Here is a 23,433-nt window from a genome sequence, read left to right on the forward strand (position 1 = left end):
GCTGACGTCCGTGTTGGAAGAATCTATCGATGGTTACATAACTGGTGGTAGTCATGGGCTAAGAAGGCAGAATTTTTTATGGCACTTTGCTAATTTAATCCGAGCATTTATCGATCTGTTGGCTAGTCAGATTAATCATCGCGGAAGTGAGCATTACTCGCCGTTTTCTTTTTGTCGCCTCTTGTCTTCTATTATTCTCCCTATTACCGCGAAACTTGTGATCAGGATCTGAATTACATTTCTCCCCTAGCGACCCAAATAGAGCAGCTGACCATCCGATGATTTCCCTTGCACGAACCTTTGATTTAAATGTTTTTGTGTGGAGTGGGAATTTGAAAATATGTTGGTAAACCTGCGTTCCAGTGAGTGAAAAACGAGTCCAATTCATCGAAAAAACGTGAATAAAATAGCTACAACATAAACACCGGTAGCAATATTAAATTAGCATTTTACAGGATTTATGGAGCACAAACAAAATAAAAAGCGACTGTGTTCCGAATGCATCAAGGAAACAATTATTGAAATTTATCGTTTCTGAAAGTTGTGAAAAAACGGCGGTGGAAGGATATGCACATTGACATTGTTGTGATATGCAGAAAAATGCGTCTTTCGACTCGAAACGTCATTAAAGATTTTTTCCTTCAAGTGCATTGTTTGCGGGCCGAGATTTTCTTAAATGCATAAATTCATTCCTTTACCATGTTATCTCTTTTCCTGTTACATTGCCTTAACTGAAAATTGCGCCATAAATAAGCCGCGGCGAAAGCTTTTACATTTGTAATGAATTAATTTTTTGCGGGTCATAACCGTAAGATGACACTGCGACGTCGCGTGCACTTTGACCAATATCCTCCCCTATAAATAAACGGGATAATGGACAAATTTACCTGCAGGGGTGTGTAAAAAAGCCCCAACCAAATTAAAATCTCTGTTTAATTAAAACCTACAGTTCCTATACCAGTGATCGATACAAAAGACATTTAAACACGCGCCCTGCGAAGTGTCGACCGAACTGCCACCTAGCATGCCACACTAGGCCTGAACAATAAAAATACATCACTCGCCAAACACACCTGACAAATGAAACACTGCATCTTTGATTTATCATCTCGTAAATTCAAGGTGTACGGGCGGAAATATTAAAACGGATGTATTTTTAGTTACGTGATAATATTAAATAACTCTTCCCGGGACATTTTCACTACTCCACTTTCAACAACTTTAGGATTCGTTGGGCCACCCAGGGACGTACATCAAACTCACACACACGCATTTTCCGAGCGTTTTTATTTATTGGGCCCCTTTTGCCCAGCGCCGACCATTACGAAATAGACCATAAAGGTGAATTATGGACCAAACTAATTAATTATCGAAGCGAGCCCCACGGAGATGATCTCCAAACTTCTAATCATCGGTTACGTCATTTTTCAGTTAGTTCACTGTGTATATGAATGAAGTGGTGTGCATAATTGAATAATCGCGACAGGTGATGGTATAAAATAAAGGCAACGTCCATCCCATGCAGGCGTCCTCCCACCTCCAGCAAATGTTTCTGATGGCAATAATTCATCTCGTACCGAACACAACGGGGTAATCCAGGTCCTTTTTATGCGAGTGTAGCTTTCAGCAAAGCCCAGGTTGAACATCGGCGCAAAGAACACATAAAATTCATTAAACTCATAATGGGGTAATCCTGCAAACTTGCGTTTTGTATAAATAAAGACAGTGTAATAAAATAAATGGTATTGCCGAATAAATCCATAAAATAAAATTAGTTTATAGATCCGATTTCAGGCTGTCCGACTTAACTGCTAATAAAAAGAGCATTAATGTCAGGAAAGAACATAAAACACGCTGTGCGTGTTCCACGGAGATATGACAAGATGATTCTCAACAGGGGCTGTTGTGGTGGTTCTGGGAAAAATTCACATCGCCACAGTATAAATCAGGGCATCCACCATAAGGAAGGAGTCCTCAATAAAAACCATGTCGGGGGTAAAAACGTCGCTTTATTTTCATCAGTTTACGGAGATACGATCAAAACAAGTTATTAGGGCGTCGGAGTCGCTCGTTTTTAAAGTGGAAGTACGCTTTTTGGTGAAGAATACACAAAACAAAGGCTAGGAAAACCAGTGGATGTATAACCGGCAATACATCACCGAATTGGAGACTTGCTTTCCGCTCGTGACCCTGTTTCAGAGTTTCCCCAATATCCACAGCCTTTTAAGCCGCTCCAACACAGACTTCCAAAATCTGCATAACCGGTCACACACCCAAGGCCACGGAAATGTTCAAATCGACGAAATTAATTTCTGTTCCACCAGTTCCAATTTGTAACGACAGGATAACACCCCTCCAAATCAATAAAACTAACATTTTACCACAAGCGTTTTATTAAACTCCTCCGAGTCACTGAAAAAGAAATTTTTGGGAGTTTGCTGGTCCTATATTGTACCAAATTTCACAATTGTAGAATAAACATGACGCGTTTTACAAATTTTTATTTAAGTGCGAGGAAAAAAATTTACAAAAATTTTCAAGAGTTTCTATTTTGAACCTCCTTGTTAACTGTAGTAAATTGCAAAATTATAGAATAGACACAACGAATTTTGAAAATTTTAGATTTGGGCGGGAGCCAAAAACTTAAAAAAATTTCTTGCAGATTCTGTACAGGGGCCGCCAACACTAGTGTCCCGGGCCAAAATCGCTATTAATTATGTCGCTATAAAAATATTTTTTTTTTGTACATGAAGAGGAAACTGAGCGCTACAAACTGATGTAATCAGTTTTACTCTTGTGTTGACCATATGTGAAATAAACGCAAAAAACTAGGTTTTTTAAAAATAAAAATGGAGAAAATAGTGGAAAACTCAACCTGTCTTGTCCCATTTTTCGTCAAAAGGATGAAAATGATATTATTATCATCGTTATTTGGTATGAAATTTAGAAAAGTTTCTATTTTGAACCTCCTTGTTAACTGTACCAAATTGCAAAACTATAGAACAGATACATCGAATTTTCGAAATTCTCAATTTGAATTCTCAAATTTTTTTTGCAAATTCTGTAGATTCGTTACTTGCAGCGTGGCAGGATGAAATTTAAAGAAGTTTCTATTTTGAACCTCTTTGTAAACTGTACCAAAGTACAAAATTTTGAATAGACACAACAAACAATAAATTTTCAAGTTAAGCGGGAGCCAAAAAATTAAAAGTTTTTCTTGCAGATTCTTTACATTCGTTATTTGCAGCGCTGCAGGGATGAAATTTAGATAAGATCTTTGTTGCCTGTACCAAATTGCAACACTATAGAACAGTTACATCGAATTTTAGAAATTTTCAATTTGAGCGCAAGCCAAAAATTTGAAACTTTTTCTTGGAAATTCTGTAGATTCGTTATTTCCAGCGCCACAGAGATGAAATTTTGGGAAATCCCTATATTGTACTTCTTCGTTAATTGTACCAAATTTCAAAATTGTAAAACAACCATGTCGCGTTTTCAAAATTTTTATTTAAAGTGCGAGCAAAAAACTTAAAAAAAATTGTTTAATGCTCCGGCTTTGTTATTTGTAGCGCTATGGGGTGAAAGTTTTGAAAAGTTTCTATTTTGAACCTCCTTGTTAACTGTACCAAATTGCAAAATTATACAACAGATACATAAAATTTTAGAAATTCTCAATTTGAGCGCGATCCAAAAATTTGAAACTTTTTCTTGTAACTTCTGTAGATTCGTTACTTGCAGCGTTGCAGAGATAAAATTTAGGTAAATTTCTATCTTGAACCTCTTTGTTAACTGTACCAAATTGCAAAATTATAGAATAGACACAACGAATTTAAAAAAAAAATCAATTTGGGCGGGAGCTAAAAACTTAAACTTTTTCTTGCAGATTCTGTACATTCGTTATTAACAGCGCTGCAGGAATAAAATTTAGGGAAGTTTCTATTTTGAACCTCTTTGTTAACTGTACGAAATTGAAAAATTATAGAATAGACACAAAGAATTTTAAAAAATTTCAATTTGAGCGGAAGCCAAAAATTTAAAACTTTTTCTTGCAAATTCTGTAGATTCGTGATTTGCAGCGCTACAAGGATAAGATTATAGGAAGTTCTTATATTAAACCTCTTCGCCAATTGTATCAAATTTCACAATTGTAAAACAACCATGTCGCATTTTAGAAATTTTATTATTATTTAAGTGCGGGCAAAAAAATTATGTGTAATGCTCTGGCTTTGTTATTTGAAGCACTGTGGGAATGAAATTTTGAGAAATTTATATTTTGAACCTCTTTGTTAATTGTACCAAATTATAGAATAAATACGTCGAGTTTCAGAAGAAAAACTCTTTCTTGCAATTTTGTAGGTGCAGATTCGAGCGCCGGAGGGATGAATTTTGGGGAACCCCTTTATTAACTGTACGCTTTAAATGCTATTTCAATGCCTTTTTTGGGACAATTTTGGATCCCGAACTTGCTTTTAAGAACACGAAAGAAAATTGTTTAGCGAATTTCCAGAAAGACTCCTCCTGAAAAAGAAAACCAGAAAGCCTGAAAACCAACCAGGCAAATTTACCGACAATTAAAATCGTTACGTCGATTTTTTGTTCTCTCTGGAATGAATTATTTCCTGCGGCGAGAGCAAACGCTCCCATAGAACCTCTTCAGCAGTTCATAAGATTCTATTTCGAGCCTCTTCGTCAAGTTCAACAGATAAACCGAGTTCAATAATGATTATTAGCCAAAACACGCACCATATTGGTCGTTCGGTCACTGACATCGAAAGACGAACGATTTTTTCAAGTTTTTGTCCGCTGCAGGTGCTCTAATGGCCGTGTTAAGCCTCAAATGAGTGTAATTCGGGGCAAATGACCCTCCGCCACTTGCTTTCCTCGAAATCAATAGTTAAATGGCCCAAATCGGCACATTTTTCTTAAGATTTCACACAGCGCGCTTGCCATTAAACCTATGCAGATTAATCATAGATCATTGGAGCCCATATGCCATCGATTCGGGGATCCTCCATGACATTCTACATCGGCGCCTGCAGAGATGATGCATGGACCACCCGACAAAGTTTTTACCGGTAGCCAACAACGTATGCGGTTCTTGTAGCGACCACATCCGGTGAGCATTTTTTAGACTTTATCAAATCCGAAACCTAATTGACCAGTCGTGCGGAAAATAAAGTGTTTGATACTTCACCAATTAAATGCTGGGTTAGTATTGGTAGAAGATGGACGATTGTGATAAGTGATAAGTACCATTGCAGTACCGTTAGTGAAGGACACTTCAGGAGGGGTGCCGGAAAAAATTACACGTTGGCAAAGAACTGGTAGTTTCAGCGGCAATTAGGGATTTTAGTTGAGGTAGCGTGTAATTACCGGTAAAATTTTCAATTTAATTATGCTAATGTCAAGGTTCGGATCATGGAATTTTTATCTTAGTGCAGCCGTTGTTTATATGACAGTGCATTTGGCTGGTGATAACCTCGACGGGGTCACCTCGCCATTTTCTTGCAAAAGATAATGGGCCCTGGCTGAGTGAAGAATTCAAATAGCGCTCCGAAATTGAAGCCGCAGTCCCGGATCAATATAACATTAATCCTGAAGTAATTAATACTATCCTTGTCGCGGTGTGGAGTCCAAACTAACCGCTTCCCAAATGGTTTCGCATCCTTATCCCCATTCAAACAGCTCTAATAATTGAATTGATATAATTCGAAATTTCCTGATAATCGCCCTGCGGTCGTAAATCTCATTTTTCACGGCCGTGACGATTATGGAAGCTTTTTACAAAGTCTTGAATGAGCAAGGTCGGGGGAAAAATACACACAATGAAATTGAGCGTTTTTTCGGTCGTCGACTTTCAGGTAAAAATCTGAGGGCTTTTAAAAATGTACACCCATCGTCCACCGTCGGCGAATTTTACACTTTTTAAAGAGATAAGTTCATCACGGTCGACAGCCTGAACAGGGCCGCACTTTTGTTTTCATCGCCACGTTTCATTGTTTTTTAATTCTCAATTATGTAAATCCACGATCGTAACCACTTTCAACAACAGGACAAACGCATAAATGATGGGATTGCCGCCGACAAGCGACTAGCTATAAAAATGTATTTTTATTTAATTAATGAACAAATCCCGCCGAGATTGAAATTTTAGGAGGGATAAAATGGACCGGTTAGATACCGAAGCAATTTTCTCAAAGACTTTTAATATGAAGATGGCCCCACCCAGAATTAAACAGACGAGTTCCGGACTATTAACGTTTTCAGGCTTCGCTTTTGGATAGAGAAAAATTTGTTCGACTCTGAAAAGACAGAGACACGTAATAAGGTATTATTTATTTTGTTATAAATCATGATAAGACCTTGGTTGTGATTACTGTTGCTCGAAATTACATAAATTATGGGTTACGAGGTTGAGAATTCAAACAGTCAACCAATGTGAAATGAGAGGTAAAAAACATGACGGCCTAATCTTCGGCTGATTCGAATTTACTGCAAAATCGACGGATTTTTGACGCTTTAATTGAACAACAAATTACAAGCTACAGTTTACCAAACACTCTAGTGCGGTTATGGCTTTGACTTTTTTATAAACATAACAACGCTCAAATGGTTGGGTCTCATCTAATAAATATTTTTTCCCAGCTGGTCAGTCTTACAAACCAACTCCTTACAGGTCTACATTTCGAGGTGATTTGGTTACTCAACTGACCCAAACTTACTCGAATTGATGATAAACGCAATTATATTAATTGGGATACTAAAGAAAAAAATCCGTGTATTGGAGCATTTGGAAATTTGTGGAGTTTATAAGTCTGGACTGTCTTATTAATAGTACCAATTTAGAAAAATTTAAACCAAAAAGGAGTATATTTAGAAATTTTTATTTGGACAACTGAAAATGTCAATTTTTTCAACGCTGTAATTTCGTTATTTCTAGTGCGACAGGAACGAAATTTATGCATGTTGTTTCTTTTGTTTGTTTTAGTAATCACTAATTTGCAAAAATTTAGATCAAAAAGTCGAATTTTTACAAATTTTCGTTTTAAGACCAAAAAAATGCCACCAATTTTTTTTTAATCCTGTAATTTTTTTTATTTTTTATGCGATTTTAACGAAATTTGTAAAGATTATCAATCTCGACTGCCTTATTAAGAGCGTCAATTTAGAAAAATTTAGACCGAAAAAGAGAATTTTTAGAAATTTCGTTTTCGAGGAGCAAAGAAAAATTTTTGTTTTTTAACTAAAAAAAAAATGTGACCAAAAATTTTAAACGACCCGTTCTTCATTTTTTAATGCCACTATAACCAAATTTGTGAAGTTTATAAGTCTTAACTGTCTTATTAAGAGTTTTAGAAAAATTTAGACCAAAAAAGGAGAATATTTAGAAATTTTTATTTGGACAACAGTGAATATGTCAATTTTTTTAACACTGTAATTTCGTTATTTCTAGTGCGACAGTTACGAAATTTAAACATGTTGTTTCTTTTGTTTGTTTTAGTTATATAACTAATTTGCAAAAATTTTAATTAAAAATTCGAATTTTTAAAATTTTTCGTTTTAAGACCATAAAAATGCCACCAATTTTTTTTAAGATCCTGCAATTTCTTTATTTGTTAGGTGATTTTAGACTGTCTTATTTACATTGCCGATTTACAAAAATTTAGAGCGAAAAAGAGAATTTGTAGAAATTTTTATTTCGAGTAGCGAAAAAAAATTACAAAAAAAACTTGAACGCGGTTTAATTTCCACATTTTTGGTGTCACAAGAACGAAATTTGTGGGAGTTATTTTTAAGGTTAAATAGTCCATAAAAGTTGTTGAATTTGGGTCAATTTTAATATATCTTTGTTAGCCATTATTTCTAATAACTTATTATCTTCATTTTTGTAAAAACATTGTTAATTTTTTTTAAAGTTTCTATTACTAAGTGGGACTTAGGTCCAGATAATCTAATTTTTCTTAGAAGCATAAGGAACCTAGTGTAAAAATATGCCCAAAAAATATTTTTGAATCAAAAATTACGACTTTTACGCACGATTTGAAATAAATAGTCATCAATAACTCGCAATGCGCTTTTAAATTGCATATTTGAAAAGAGATTGAGAATATTTATTACGGTTCATTTCAAGCCAGATGAGACCCAACCACTTGAGGGTTATTATGATTATGGGGGTTTGCTGGCTATAAACGGTTTAAAAAGTCAAAGCCATAACCGCACTAGAGCGTTTGATAAACTGTACACTTTGATCTTGCCTCTGATCGCTGTAGTTTGGAGAAAACACTCCATAAAAACCGTGTTGGCTCTCTCTTTTGCTTGCATTTTCTCCGACAATAGTGGAGACTAATTAAGACCTCAAACGGACGCAGAACTGCCGGACTCGTTTGCCAAAAATGCAGGATTTGCGGGAAATTCTTTGCGAAAAATCCCGAAAAACTTTCAAAGCAAATAAACAGAAATAAAAATCTGACTAGAAAAATTTTAGGCATTTAAATAATTTTCGAATGAGAGCTTTCAAGATGGAACGGCGAGATTTGAGCTCATTTTATCTTAAACTTCCTGCCGCTAGCAAAAAGCTGTAAAAACCAAGAGGAAACTTTTCGCCATGAATGTTCAATTCTGTTTACTACCAGGAATTCGCTAACTGCTTCTAATTGTATATTCTGCAAATTACACTTTTTTTTGTAAATCCAACTCGTCGTCCTCAACTGGCTAATTCATATTTTCTCAACAATAATTGAGTAATTATAAAGACTTTGGCCTTTGCAATTTGGACGAGGAAGGAAGAATTAGAATTTGGGGTCTTTACCCGTAAAAATATAAATAAAACATGTTGTCCTAAGAAGAGTTCTAGCGGTCATAAAACGTGAAAATTTTAATAACAAGATTGCGGCAATCTTTTGCCTATAAATAATCGAAAATATGAAGTTTAGAAGCAATAAATTTCCAGCGGACGCGCTAAAATGTTTACACTGCATTTTAGTAAAATATATCAAGTGGTACGTCAATTTTTCACAGACGTGCATTCACTGTCAATTTATGGTTGATCATAATGAATACAATTTCGCATGAAAATTTTATTTCCTCCGTAGACTCGCATGTTTATGCCTTCCGAGATGGTCCTAAATCAACAGGACGTCGATAGCGCCACAGGCGTCAGAAACTTTAGAATATTTACTGCACGTCTGGCGTAATTGAATGATTCGCAATTAAATACGAATTTCCCGTCAACCGCAATTATGCTAATTACAGGCAACGTCGCGAGCCTCCTTCAATTAAAAAACCAATCAAGGGCAAAATGATATTGCGAATTAAAGTAACTCTTCTGGTGTTAATATATGGCAGTGGAAACAATCGTCGCGAAGTTTTATTGCTCATTCAATCGGCACTTTCTTAGGTTTTCTCAGCGGCAAATGGGTGTAAGACAATAAAACCTGATGCATTGTGATTGTATACGACAGAAGGAATCTGTTTGATAAAAGACGGCCTCAAATTGAGACGCACACTTAAATGCAAATTTAATTGCTGTCTTTTATTCGTGTACGAGTCTTGTTTACGAGGTGACGACGCAAATCTGGCAACGCTGGACATAACTCAGATTGATGATCTCTTAGCCCCCTCCATGACGGACATGGGGTTGCAGCGGCCATTATCCTGTCCCTTGCCTCGCCGCCGCTAACAGGGTGAAAACCACGGAGGTGAGAACTTTTCCAAATTCCCGCTCCAAGATTCATATCGCGCTCTCGGCGATCATCTCCAAATAAATTACAGGTAAACCATACCGGACATAATCAGATGGCCGCGTTGCCAAATCGAAACGTCCAACTTTTCGAAAAAAGATTTTTCCCATGACCAGCGAAATTGAAATTCCTGCGGTCAAAGCAAGACATCTTGTAAGAGCAGATTCGCATTTTTCCCCACTACCAACAACACTGAATTAACCTCAGAAAATTATTAAACGCATCCATCATAAATTATTTTATTTTCGTTCTCGGTACGTGTTTCTGCATGCCACGCAAATCCTTCATGTTACGCAAACTACCATTTTTGTCGGCAGACAGTTAAATTATATGTTGTGGCGGATTTTGAATTTTTATCAGTGCATCGCGGATATTCGGAAATCAACCGTGGAAAATAACAGACGTTTTGATTTTGGGTTCAAGGAAATCTGGCGATACGAATTAAATATAACCATTGAAAAATTGGCACGCGGCGTCGGACAATGCTGCCTAAAAATACGAAAATTTGAGTGGATTAAAAACGAAATGGCTGCTTCTCTTAGTGCGTGCTGTTATTATCCCCGAAGACCGCCCTGTATTTAATTAGCAGCGTTATTGGATTTTAATCACGCGATTTATTGTGCCATAAATCGCGCGCAACGAAAAGTCCCATCGAAATAAAAATCCAAAATCTTGGTTTTAGTTGTGACTCTAATGATTGCTCAATAAATAATTCCGGAGCGTTTCATTAACGTGCTACAGTTTCAATTATGAGTCTAAAAATGCGCGATCTACAATTTTGATACAACGGTCGAGATAAATGCAGCGACTTCGTGCAAGCATATGAGTGCAAAACAATCCACCCACCGTTTTAAATCAATAAATAAACGACCTAATGCATTTTTAATAAGGCAAAGTGTTATTAATATAATAGGCATATACACGACCACCAACGTCGCTGGATTATACCAGGCTATTCTATTAGGCTCAATCTGAATTCGCGATACCATCGCTTGCTCGGCCGGTAAATCAAAATTTCTCACACGAGCTTTTGCATCTCGTTCTCAGGAGCTTACAGACGATTTGCCCTCTTGTTCCAACAGGATACGTGAAATACTGCTCCTCGAAAATGTAAAGATAAGTCAACTAGCAACGCCGTTATTGTTGCACAAGATTAGGGATATTTCACCCTCGACCGTTTCAATTGCGCGGGACGTAATTTGCAATGATTACTTGCTCGTTTGCACGATCTTGGGACTTTTTTTTGGTGCCAGTGGAGGTGTTGTTCACGTTTGACGCTATTACGAGATTATATGAGCCACTGGTGATACGTAAACGCGAGCAAATTGGGATTTTGTATGCACGGAATCGTGGGAATTTACAGCGACTTACAACGAGCTAAAGATAGTCGAGCGGTGGAATTAAAATCGCAATGATCATAATTTTCTGGTATCGACAACGTTCGCGCACGTTTTTTATTTTTTTGAATTTAATTTGTCAACCTGCGTCCGCTGAAACTCGGCGCGAAATAAATCCATAACTGAAACCATCCCGGACCTTTATAAAATAATTTTCACCGTGCTGTAAATCACCGCTTCAGGATTTAATTGAAAAATATTCACTTATTGCGCTGTTATCACAAGGCTGTTGCTTCTTATCAACATCTAAAATTTGTCCCTTTTGCTCTACAGTTTTGAAATTTGGCAGGGCTAATTAGCAATTTGCCCAAATTTCATTGTGATAGTGCTGAAACTACCGCAGTTGCAAAGGTTTACCAAAAATATCCGAAATTTTTAAGTCTACCTATCATGGAAATTTTTTTTTCTAAAATTTGTTTTATTTGGACTATAATTTTGAAATTTAACTGAGGTCTATAAAAGAAGCATTTTCCCTAAATATCATTGTAATAGTACTAAAATCACCGTAGTTACCAATTTTTATCAAAAATATGCGAAATTTTTAGTCCAACTTGAAAACAAAAAGTTCTAAAACTTGTTCCTTTTGGTCAATAATTTTTAAATTTGGCAATCCCTCTAAATTTCACTGTTTTATGTAGTGCTAAAACTACCCCATCTATAAATTTTTCAAAAAATATCTGAAATTTTTAAGTCTATCATAAAAATAAACATTTCTAAAATTTGTTTATATTAAACTATACTTTTGAAATTTGACGGAGCTAGTAAGCATGTCAGAAGTAGCAATCTCCATAAATTGCATTGAAAGAGTACGACAACTACTGCAGTTATAAATTTTTACAAAAAATATTTATTTTTTATTTTGACTAGAAAACGAAAATTTTGAAAATTTGTCTCCCTCGGTCTACAATTTTGAAATTGAACACAGATCATTAGTATGTAAAAAGTAGCATTCTCCCCGAATTTCATTGTAATGGTACTAAAATCACCGTAGTTACAAAGTTTTATCAAAAATATGCGAAATTTTTAGTCCATTTTGAAAATAAAAATTTTTAAAATTCGTTCCTTTTGGTCTATAACTTTGAAATTTTACAGAGCTAGTTAGCATGTCAGAAGTAGCAATCTCCCTAATTTTCATTAAAATAGTACTAAAATTACCGCAGCTATAATTTTTTTCAAAAAATATGTGAATTTTTTAAGTCTATCATGAAAATGAACATTTCTAAAATTTGTTTATACATATTGGACTATACTTTTGAAATTTGACACAGCTAGTTAGCATGTCAGAAGTAGCAAAGTCCCTAAATTTCATTAAAAGAGTACTAAAACTACTGCAGTTATAAATTTTTACAAAAAATATCCGAAATTTCCACTTTGACTAGAAAACGAAAATTTTTAAAATTTGTCTCTCTCGGTCTACAATTTTGAAATTGAACAGAGGTCATTAGTATGTAAAATGTAGCATTCTCCCCAAATTTCTTTGTAATGGTACTAAAACCACCGTAGTTACGAAGTTTTATCAAAAATATGCGAAATTTTTAGTCCATTTTGAAAATAAAAATTTCTAAAATTCATTCCTTTTGGTCTATAACTTTGAAATTTTACAGAGCTAGTTAGCATGTCAGAGGTAGCAATCTCCCTAACTTTCATTGAAATAGTACTAAAGCTACCGCAGCTATAAATTTTTACAAAAAATATCCGAAATTTTTACTTTGACTGGAAAACAAAAATTTCTAAAATTTGTCCCTCTTGGTCTACAATTTTGACATTTGCCCGAGGTAAATAAGTACGCAAAAAGAAACATTCTCCTAAAATTTCATTGTCATAGTAGTAAAACCACCGTAGTTACAAATTTTTATCAAAAATTTGCGAAATTTTTAGTCCATTTTGAAAATAAAAATTTCTAAAATTCGTTCCTTTTGGTCTATAACTTTGAAATTTGACAGAGCTAGTTAGCATGTCAGAGGTAGCAATCTCCCTATTTTTCATTAAAATAGTACTAAAACTGCCGCAGCTATAAATTTTTTCAAAAAATATGTGAATTTTTTAAGTCTATCATGAAAATGAACATTTCTAAAATTTGTTTATACATATTGGACTATACTTTTGAAATTTGACAGAGCTAGTTAGCATGTCAGAAGTAGCAAAGTCCCTAAATTTCATTAAAAGAGTACTAAAACTACTGCAGTTATAAATTTTTACAAAAAATATCCGAAATTTTCACTTTGACTAGAAAACGAAAATTTTTAAAATTTGTCTCTCTCGGTCTACAATTTTGAAATTGAACAGAGGTCATTAGTATGTAAAAAGTAGCATTCTCCCCAAATTTCATTGTAATGGTACTAAAATCACCGTAGTTACAAAGTTTTATCAAAAATATGTGAAATTTTTAGTCCAACTTGAAAACAAAAATTTCTAAAATTTGTTCCTTTTGGCCAATAATTTTAAAATTTAACGTAGATAATTAGTCTGTAAAAAGTAGCATTCTCCCCAAATTTCATTGTAATGGTACTAAAACCACCGTAGTTACGAAGTTTTATCGAAAATATGCGAATTTTTAGTCCGACTTAAAAACAAAAATTTCTAAAATTTGTTCCTTTTGGTCTATAATTTTAAAATTTGAGAGTTATTTAGCATGTCAAGAGTACCAATCTCCCTAATTTTTATTGTAATAGTGCAAAAACTACCGGGGTTACAAATTTTTACAAAACATATCCGAAATTTTTAGTCCATTTTGAAAATAAAAATTTCTAAAATTTGTTTCTTTTGCTTTATCATTTTAAAATTAACCGGAGCTAATTATAATGTCAAAAGTAGCAATTCCTCTAAATTTCATTGTTATATGTATGTAGTGCTAAAACTACCCCACATATAAATTTTTACAAAAAATATCCGAAATTTTTACTTTGACTAGAAAACGAAAATTTTTAAAATTTGCTCCTCTCGGTCTACAACTTTGAAATTGAACAGAGGTCATTAGTATGTAAAAAGTAGCATTCTCCCCAAATTTCATTGTAATGGTACTAAAACCACCGTAGTTACAAAGTTTTTTCAAAAATATGCGAAATTTTTAGTCCATTTTGAAAATAAAAATTTCTAAAATTCGTTCCTTTTGGTCTATAACTTTGAAAATTTATAGAGCGAGTTAGCATATCAGAAGTAGCAATCTCCCTAATTTTCATTCAAATAGTACTAAAACTACCGCAGCTATAAATTTTTACAAAAAATATCCGAAATTTTTACTTTGACTGGAAAACAAAAATTTCTAAAATTTGTCCCTCTTGGTCTACAATTTTAACATTTGACCGAGGTAAATAAGTACGTAAAAAGTAACATTCTCCTAAAATTTCATTGTCATAGTAGTAAAACCACCGTAGTTACAAATTTTTATCAAAAATATGCGAAATTTCTTGACCGACTTGAGAACAAAAATTTCTAGAATTCGTTCCTTTTCGCCTATAATTTTGAAATTTGACAGACCTAATTACCACGTCAAAAGTAGCAATCCTCTTAAATTTCATTGTAACGGTGCTAAAACTACCACCAGTTATAAATTTTTACAAAAAAAATATCTGAAGTTTTTACTCTTGCACGAAATTCGTCACTCATCATGAATAGCGAAAACACTTCCTTTTGTGCAGAGCCGAGACGAAAACCGAATTTATTAGGTCTGTTTTAACGGTAGGCCCGACTTTCGGTTGTGATGTATCTATTATCTACCGCCACTAAAGACAGTATCTTGGACTGCTTTCAAATCCAATTTAGACTAAATTATGGGGTTCACGTGGTCTCGGGTATTTTTAGGGAGTTTTGTCAAAAGTTGGTTAATAAAAGATTAATTTTTAGCTCTTGCGGTTTACATCTATCAGTTCTGGGAGCAGAACCGGCGGAACACATCCTAGACTTGATTCATGACCTGTCGCCGCACTCTGTAATGGAGCTCCTTTCTCCTTTCACCCCCCGACAACCCCTCGCCGGACGAAATCCCGAAAGTCTATACTAAAATTCCAATCGGTATGACAGTTGTGAGTTATGGAACAGGTAAAGTAAGCATAGGCGGTGCCACACCATTCTGGATGAAAAAATCCAGCAAAATTTTAACTTCGAATTTCCTTACGTGAGAACATTTCGTCGATCTAATTTAGATAACGCGCCGGACAACGACTTTATATGCAAAGATTGGGCGTTAGAATGCTACATATTTCAAAAATACGTGCTTAATTATACTGTCCTTCAGCTGTAATTTCATCCAAGGTTAAAAGCTTCGTTATTTTTTCAAACTGGTATATGGGGCAAGTAAAAGGCGAAGTTTACATTTTCGACATGTTAACGATAACAACAATACGACGTTACACTTAAACGTGATTTACAAACAGAAAACAAACACTGAGTAAGTCAAGTTATTTTGGATCGGGTCTAATCGGGCTTTGTTCTGTTACACTGCTGTGGTGGAATTTTCAAAGCAGAAGGAATATGGGGAAGGAGGTTAATGACCGAAGTAAGAGAAAACGGATAAAAGAAGGACAAAAATTTTAAATTCGTTGTTGCGGATTTCTGTCTATTCGGCAGCAACAACGGATTTTTTGCATAATGCTGAATCAATAAAACGTTTTCTCATTTTTTAAATATGAAAGGCTAAAAAATTATTTGACCATGAATTGCCACAATTATTTAAAATTTTATGATCACATTGAAACTACTAAATTTCACCATTTTGTGGCTGTTTCACGATGCTCAACAAATTTATTGATTTTGTTTAAACTTGACAAATAAATCTCCTATTAATTTTTCACTCGTAACATTGAAAAATTGTTCTAAAATGGCTTTTAAATTGTGGCAAAAATATTTTGGAGATCGAAAACGGGTAAACGCTACCAATCCAAAAACTGAGAATTCGGCGCATTGTTAAGCATCTGGCAAATTTTCAAAATACAAAAATGCCAAAAATGTTTTTGAGATTGAAATATTAAAGTTGAGAAAATGATTTCTTAAATTAAAGATCTAGTTTAGAAATTGAAATCGCCGCATTTTTATAATGCAAAGTTACCCAGAATTAACAAAATTCCAAATATGTACGGTAGTTTGCAAATTGCAATAATTTTTCTAAAGCAAAAATTAATAAAAAGAGAAAAAATCGAAAAAAAAGATCACAAAACTCCAAATTTTCAACATTTTTTTAATACAATTAGAAATAGGTACACAAGTATATAAATAAAAAAAAATTTAATTTAAACTAGTAAAATAAATTTCAAAAAATCTAAATAAATACACGGAAAGCATGGAAGTAGTAAAAGATAAAATTCAGAAACAAATATATTTAATACTAAAAAATGTACGCAAACCTTTCTTGAATTTATAAAACATTATTTTCCATTTCGAAGAATCAAAATTTTCAACAAAAAAAAAGAGAAAAGAGAATATAAACAATGACAATTTCTCATAAAAATATTTAAAATTCCCGAAATTATTGTTTTGCTCCATTTTAAGTGTTCACTTTCGGGTTCTCGATTTAGAAAATTTAAATCTTTTTAAGAAAGTAAAAATGGATGAACACGGCTAAAATGGAAAACCAGCAAATTACTTATATAAACTAGAAACTGGGAAGTCGAAGGATTTTTTATTATATTTATTTTTAGTAAGAAAAATGTATCGTTCCCAAAACTAATTATTTTGTTTCATCTACTTAAAATTTTAATAATCAAAATAAAAAAATTAAAATTGGTTTATAGGTACTAAATAAAATTATTCTTATCGGGCGATTTATAAAACTTGCAAAGATTTTAGTTTTGACAAACTCAAAATAGGCGAAAATTAAATAAAAAATAGTAATACTCGTAAAATAGAAACTAAAGAGATAATCTAAAAACTGAAAATTTTAAAACTTATTTTTTCTACTCTATTTTAAACGTTCACTTTCGTTTTCGATATAGAATAACAAAGCATATAAAATTTAAATCTTTTTAAGAAAGTAAAATTGGATCAAAGCCGCAAATTTGAAAAACCGACAAATTAAGTAAACTAAAAGCTGAAAGAAATTATTCGTGCGATTTTAAAAAAAAAATTACTTTGATGAACCAAAAAACCGACAAAAAATACAAATATCTAAAAAAAAAAATTAAAAAGTAAATAATATAAAAACCCGAAATTCTGATCGAAATTTTGTTGATAGCAAACATTTTTGGTTATGAAAAATCTTTAAAATAAGAAAACAAATTTATAAAAAAGAGAACATTGCAGCAAAAGATAGTAATTTAGATCAAATGGTCATAATAAAGATACAAAATTCAAATCTTTTGTTAGAAATTAGAAAAAAAATTCAAAAATTTTTTACAACAGATAAATATGGATTGTTGAGCCAAAGATAATAAAATTCTTTAAAAAAACAATTTTAAAAATAATTTTGAAGTCACAAAAAAGAACGAATTATTGATGTTAAACTAGACACAAATTCTTTATCAAATTTTTTTTAGCGTGCAATTTTTTGCCGTTTTCTTAAGAAAAAAATTCGGTTTACGCTCAAAAAAATATTCTTACGGGGCGATTTAAGGATTTGAATTTGACGAACCAAAAACCGATAAAAAATACAAATATTTAGAAAAGAAAGTAGTAAAAAGAGTGCCCAATTTCGAAAATTCGAAATTGTGATTGAAAGTTTGTTGGTGGCAACAATTTTTAGTTACGGAAAGTCTTAAAAATAAGAATAGAAATGTATAAGAAAAGAAAACATTAAAACAAAAAAAAATTTAAATAAAATGGTAATAATAAAGATATAGAAATTTAACAAATTGAAATTTTTTGTTTAGAATCAGAGAAAAATATTCTAAATATGTTTACAACTGAAAATAGTTTCGATTAGCTAGAGATAATAAAATTCTTTAAAAAAAATGTAACAAACCGATAAGGACGAACTAGGACGATGTTAAAGTAGATACATAGATTTTATGATCGTTTAGTATTTGGCAGTTTTCATTGAGAAAGAACACGAACTGGTCATTTTTAAAGGACTACTGCAAGATCCTTGAGAACCCCCACAGTTCAATAGAAGAAGTCCGCAAAAAGAGACATAAAATCTATGAGTAACGCAAATATTTTTTACTAGGCTTACAAATCGAGAATACAATAGAAGCTTTCCATACTGAGAGTACAAGGCCAGAGCCACATAAATGTTAGAATCAATTGATCGCAAACAAAAATTTCTCTCTTCATCTCCACAAATTCTCCTAGATTTATCTGCAGTGCAAGATAAGCGTGAGTGGCCCCCTCTCGCTTATTTTCGCGTTGTGGTGTAATACAAGCACCTTCGTTTTTTTTGCCTCCCCTAATAATTAAGGCAATAATGTGTAAAATATAAACAGAGCAGATACCCGATATCTAAACCGCGCGGTGTTTGTATAAATGAAACGGCGCCATGCTTCACTTGTAACGACTATTAGTAGCGTCCCTGAATTCAAGTTAGGCACGAACTTGTTATTAGCTTGTAGATAAATCCGACGGAATTTTGACTTGTGTAATTCGTACCTCGTCGCGTCCAAATTATGTAACATTAAACCCAGAGAGAGAAAAGAGCTCAGGAGAAAACATAATACATCTTGTCTCGAAGACATTCGGAACATTTCCTTTAAGACTACCATGATTTAGTACATTCTACTTGTCAGAGTCGCGGTGATAACTCATTCTGTTTATGCCAGTTGGCCGTTTTTCGAATCGAGATTAACTAATCCGCACATGTCGACACGAACGCCCTTTGCATACCATCATGGGCGCTTTGTATGCCACGGGCTACGCGTATTAATTGCGGAGGGTCAATATGGAGATTTTTGCGAAAATTGCACTGCACGGACACTGCACGACCACCGAAAATACAGTGTTAACTTTTTGCTGGGCAGAGGAGGACTAACGGACAATTCGCTCCCCTCTGGCTTCAGGGTCGCCATTATAAACCAGCTTTGTTAGGCTGTTATTAGGGCGAGGTTCGGCAACTTTTTCGGTTTCGGTCATTATTCTCTCGAAAAAATTTCAATCCAAGGCCGGTCATTGAAAAAACTCTTTTCCTATCCGTAAACAATATGTGTCGTCCGGAAAGAAATACACGCAAAATATGCAAATGCCGGCGCGTGGGCCCGAAAATTCGATTAGTCGTCTTCGAAAATCCTCGGATTATCGCGGCTATTGAAATCTGTAAACAGAAGCAGCGATTCGAAGTGGAATAATAAAATTAGTGTCCGGTAATGGAGCAGGTATCATAACAAAGCTATTACTCCGCCTTTATGGCATAACATTGAAGAGTTGAATGAAGAGATAGTACAACTTGAGGTCGTGGTCTCTCATGAACTGCAATTATCAAATCTACACCATAAAACGCAAATCTCGTCATTTATCCAACGCAACGCAGGCATGAATAACAAGAGGTGGCAACTGCGCCAACTATTTTAATATTTTCGTCTAGTAATTAAGCCATTAATCAATGGTTTTTGTGGCTGCAATGATTTACGTCTTACAATAGAATTTCATCTTTGCCCGGGCCTAAATCACCGTTTAATACTATTCATTTTTTTCGACCGGGAAAACATCGGGATAATTATGTTGTGCCGGCCAAATAAAGACATTAGGATCCTAACGGTTGCTCCTTTACTAGGACGCCATAAATTTTCGCTCTTCAGCACACCTATGGCCACCTGAAAGATCGACTTCTTTGTTTGCGCGATTATCGAAACCGACCTCATCCCCGCCCGCCTGCTAATTTGATCAACGTCCAGGGCCGGACCCACCGGCAAATTTATCGAACTTTTTAATACTCATCGATGTGTTATCATAAATTTCTCCACAATTTACAAAACGTTGCGACTATAAACAATTAATCACGTCTGTCAAATCAGTAGAAAAAACAACAAAATATCCCACGCATTACGCAATCAAAACCCAAAAATTTAAATAAACATCATAAATTATCCCAACCATGACGTAACCACCAATTAATTGTCCCATAATTGATTAGAATTAATTCAGAAACGACAAATTTTTTCCGAGCGGCTACCCGCAAAGCGCTGCTGGCGGCCCCTTCTTTAGGGTTGTTGGCGCCCTCTAGCCAAAAGTAGTCAAATTAACGTGGTAAGGTGGCACCATCCCCTAAAAAACTGACATTTCAATCGCCTCGGAACCAAAAATTGAGTTCCGTCCAGAAATGAAATATCCTCTGATGGTATCACTGGCTATTAAACGAATTTTCTTGCCTAATCTCGAAATTATGTAAATTCCGTTCGAATTTATCACGCTTTTGAAAATGGTGCGTTTCTTTTACCGGACTTTCCGGGTTCCCCCCGTTTGACCATTTCCGTAAAGGGCTAAAAATCAATTCCACCTCCTCATGTCGTCACGAAAGAGGCGCGTTCGCCCGAAAGTGACCGTCGTGACGCATTTCGCTCGACGCATGAATAATTTATGGTTTTATGTTTGTGTGTTACAGATCCGTGCCGATTTGGCATTAGCCGTACGACCGAAAATGAAGAAATGGTGGGACTGTGACACCTGACCTACGTTAACACCTTGGTCGACAAAGACAATGTTTTTGGAGCGGACCGTAGCGAGTAAAATACAAAGGGGGTGTAACTGACTGGGCCACGGTAATACGTCATCGCTCATCCGGACTGAGTCCGGACAAGTCCGGGCTCGGGGGCGCTGCACCAGTTTGCACCATGCGAAGAAATTATCATCTGAATCGAGGAGATTGTGGTAAAACCAAGAAAGCTTCAGAAATTTGAAAATGTAATTTACTGTGATAAATCACGCGGTAAATAAAAACAAGTTAAAGGCAATTTCAAACAGAATCGACTCATTACGTTGATATCTCGTGCAATAACGACCATTTACAGTTTTTCTCGGGCTCGTTAGCGACATCCAAAATGTGAAACGACCTTAACCAAATTATATTCCATTGACCCAAGACGGTTCAAGTCTATTATTTCGCCGCGAGAATTACGAGGTTCACGGACTAACGAAAACAAACATCGCGCTTTCAAAACACGGATTATTTTGGTCAAGCATTTTGGTGACGGCGCTCATTTCAACGGCGTCTAGACGACCCACTGGAAATAGGCTAGTGAACAGCTGATCAGCCCTCGTGGAATGACGGGTTGGAAGGAGAACACTGTCGAAAGTCGAGGGTGCAACAGAGACACTCGGACACGTTCAACCCTGATTTTACACGCACTTGACTTCGGTCGGGGTGCAGGTTCAACATTTACATAACTTTCGCCCTCAAGGTGCCACCGAAAAAATTTAATTAAGAGGAGGCTGAAAGAGTGGACAGTCGGAGTAGCGCCGCTGAATTATTTCGGCGATGCTATAAAACTTATCGTAAATGTCAGTCGTACTAGCTATATTATCGTTTGGATAAGCTTAACACGTTAGAGCTCTCGTAATGGTCGTAACCACTCATTTTTACGATACCGTTTTTGCCTTGTGGTTTCAAACAATTCCATCAATCTACCTGGTGGAGTTTTTGGCGCGAGGGTAAAATCGAGAAGACAACAATTTTTGAATTTTGAAAGCCACTATTTATTTTTATATTGTCATAAATAAACTGAATATTGCTAGTATTTTTTTCAACTCAAAATAAATGTCCCGTCTCTTATTGGCGGAATGCTAATAAATTTCCTCAATTTGTAAATCGCACCGTATAAACATGAAGAAGTTACTTGTTGCTCTAATAGCACCACTAATAACCGGCAGTGGCAGGAGATTAATAAATGATGATGAATGTGTTTGTATTTAGACAAGCCCCGAAAAGTTTGGCATTTTTTGAAATTTATGTTCCTGCGTGATTTTTTTGCGCTTTTGACCAACCTGCAATAGCCATCCAAGGGTAAAACGTGTGGTTCGTCTGTTGATGGATCTGCGTGCCCACGGGTTGCGAAGAGGTGGAGTTGATCGAGCAGGGGTTATTCCACGAAAGTGAGTTGGCGGTTCTTCCCGCCGCCGCTCCCGGACTCGAAGCCGGATCGCCGCCGACGAGTCCGACCGCTGTTCCGTATCCCACTCTGGAATCCGGCGTACACGCCGCAGGTCGCACCGGCCCCGTTAAACTGTTCGTTAAATTAGCGCCACCGCCAGAGGTTGCACTTTGCCAAACGTCCTTGACTGCCGCTGCCGCCACCACCGAAGCGTATCCGTTTTGGTCGGCGTTTCCTTTGGAGCAGTCCGGTTTGGAGTTGGACGTGCTGTAGTTGACGGAGTTTTGTTGGGCGTCCGCGGAGGACGAGTAGAGTTTGCAGGCTGCCGCCACCGACGCGTCGTAAGGAGAGTCCTGGGGCGGCCGAGCCTGGTGAAGTGAATGGTGGTGGTGGTGTTGGCTGGAGGCGTAAGGTGACATGCCGAGGCTTAGTGGGAAAGAACGGTAAGCGGCCGCCGCCGCCGCACTTTGTTCGTGGTGGTGGGCGCCGGCTACGGCGCCGCTCTGGTGGTGGTGGCCCCCGTAGAAGCCGCTCTGCTCGAAGTAGGAGTTCATGCTGCCGCCGCCCCCGAACACGACGCACTGGAATGTCACTGCACCAGGGCACTCCGGGCGACTACGCGAATTAGCGACATGATCCTATGACGTCACAGTAATCAAATGATTGCGCTATCAAGTGGGCTATATGATGAGTTGCGAGTTCGCACGAGCACACGACGCCGCAGCTCGGTCCGGAATGCGCGCGTTAGCTGCTGTCGTCGCGGATGGGAACCCACTGGAGCTCCGGAGTCTGCTCCGGCCCACACATCCCGGCCCCCATCCCTCTCCCCCCACTCCGGGACGCACGCGGCCGCTCATCCGGCCCTCCACGGCGCTACCTGTCCGGCTACGCCTAATTACGGCCCCCGAACGAGTTTCCGGCCCTTCCGGCCCTTCAGGCCCGTTTTTCGCGAGCTTTTCTATCGAGCACGTGCTCGCCACCGCCGCGAAATGGCAGGCGCACCTAATGGAAGGGATCACACATGAGCCAATAGCAATTGAATTCGTCACAGCCTTGGCGCCCACTTCAAGCATTGCGCAAGTGGCCCCTAACGAGCCAAAAGTGCCTCCCCACCATCGCGTGGCGCCAGCTGTCGGACAATTGCTCAACCCGCGAAAACCAGACACTTTCCGGCATTGAAACGAGCAACATCAAATTGCCACTTGAACTCGTAAAAGATAAAATTCATTCAAAATAAAACCGTAAACCTTGTCAACTCGTAAACGGAACCCCAAAGGAGAAGAACGAAAAAACCCAATAAAAATTATACGCGATAAAAGTTACACTTTACCGATCGTTTTGGTAGTAAAA

At 36.3% G+C, this 23,433-nt stretch overlaps 1 protein-coding gene across 5 annotated transcripts in view; it reads right to left on the reverse strand.

The window, feature by feature from the left end:
* The window catches only part of LOC148173651 (homeotic protein ultrabithorax-like), a 72,796-nt gene extending 50,159 nt beyond the window's left edge, over nucleotides 1–22,637 (reverse strand). For 2 of the 5 annotated variants that reach the window (XM_088038572.1, XM_088038573.1), the window contains exon 1: nucleotides 21,977–22,637. In XM_088038572.1, coding sequence (XP_087894698.1) covers nucleotides 21,977–22,637 — 661 coding nt within the window. Of the gene's footprint in view, nucleotides 1–2,159; nucleotides 2,175–21,972 lie in introns of all 5 variants that reach the window. The other 3 variants (XM_088038576.1, XM_088038574.1, XM_088038575.1) reach the window with 2 other exon arrangements.
* Nucleotides 22,638–23,433: the final 796 nt, after the last annotated feature.

This window comes from Gnatocerus cornutus, chromosome 6 (genome assembly GCF_029298725.1).
Source record: "Gnatocerus cornutus isolate USDA-ARS CGAHR chromosome 6, icGnaCorn1.1, whole genome shotgun sequence".
Taxonomy (NCBI): Eukaryota; Metazoa; Arthropoda; class Insecta; order Coleoptera; family Tenebrionidae; genus Gnatocerus; species Gnatocerus cornutus.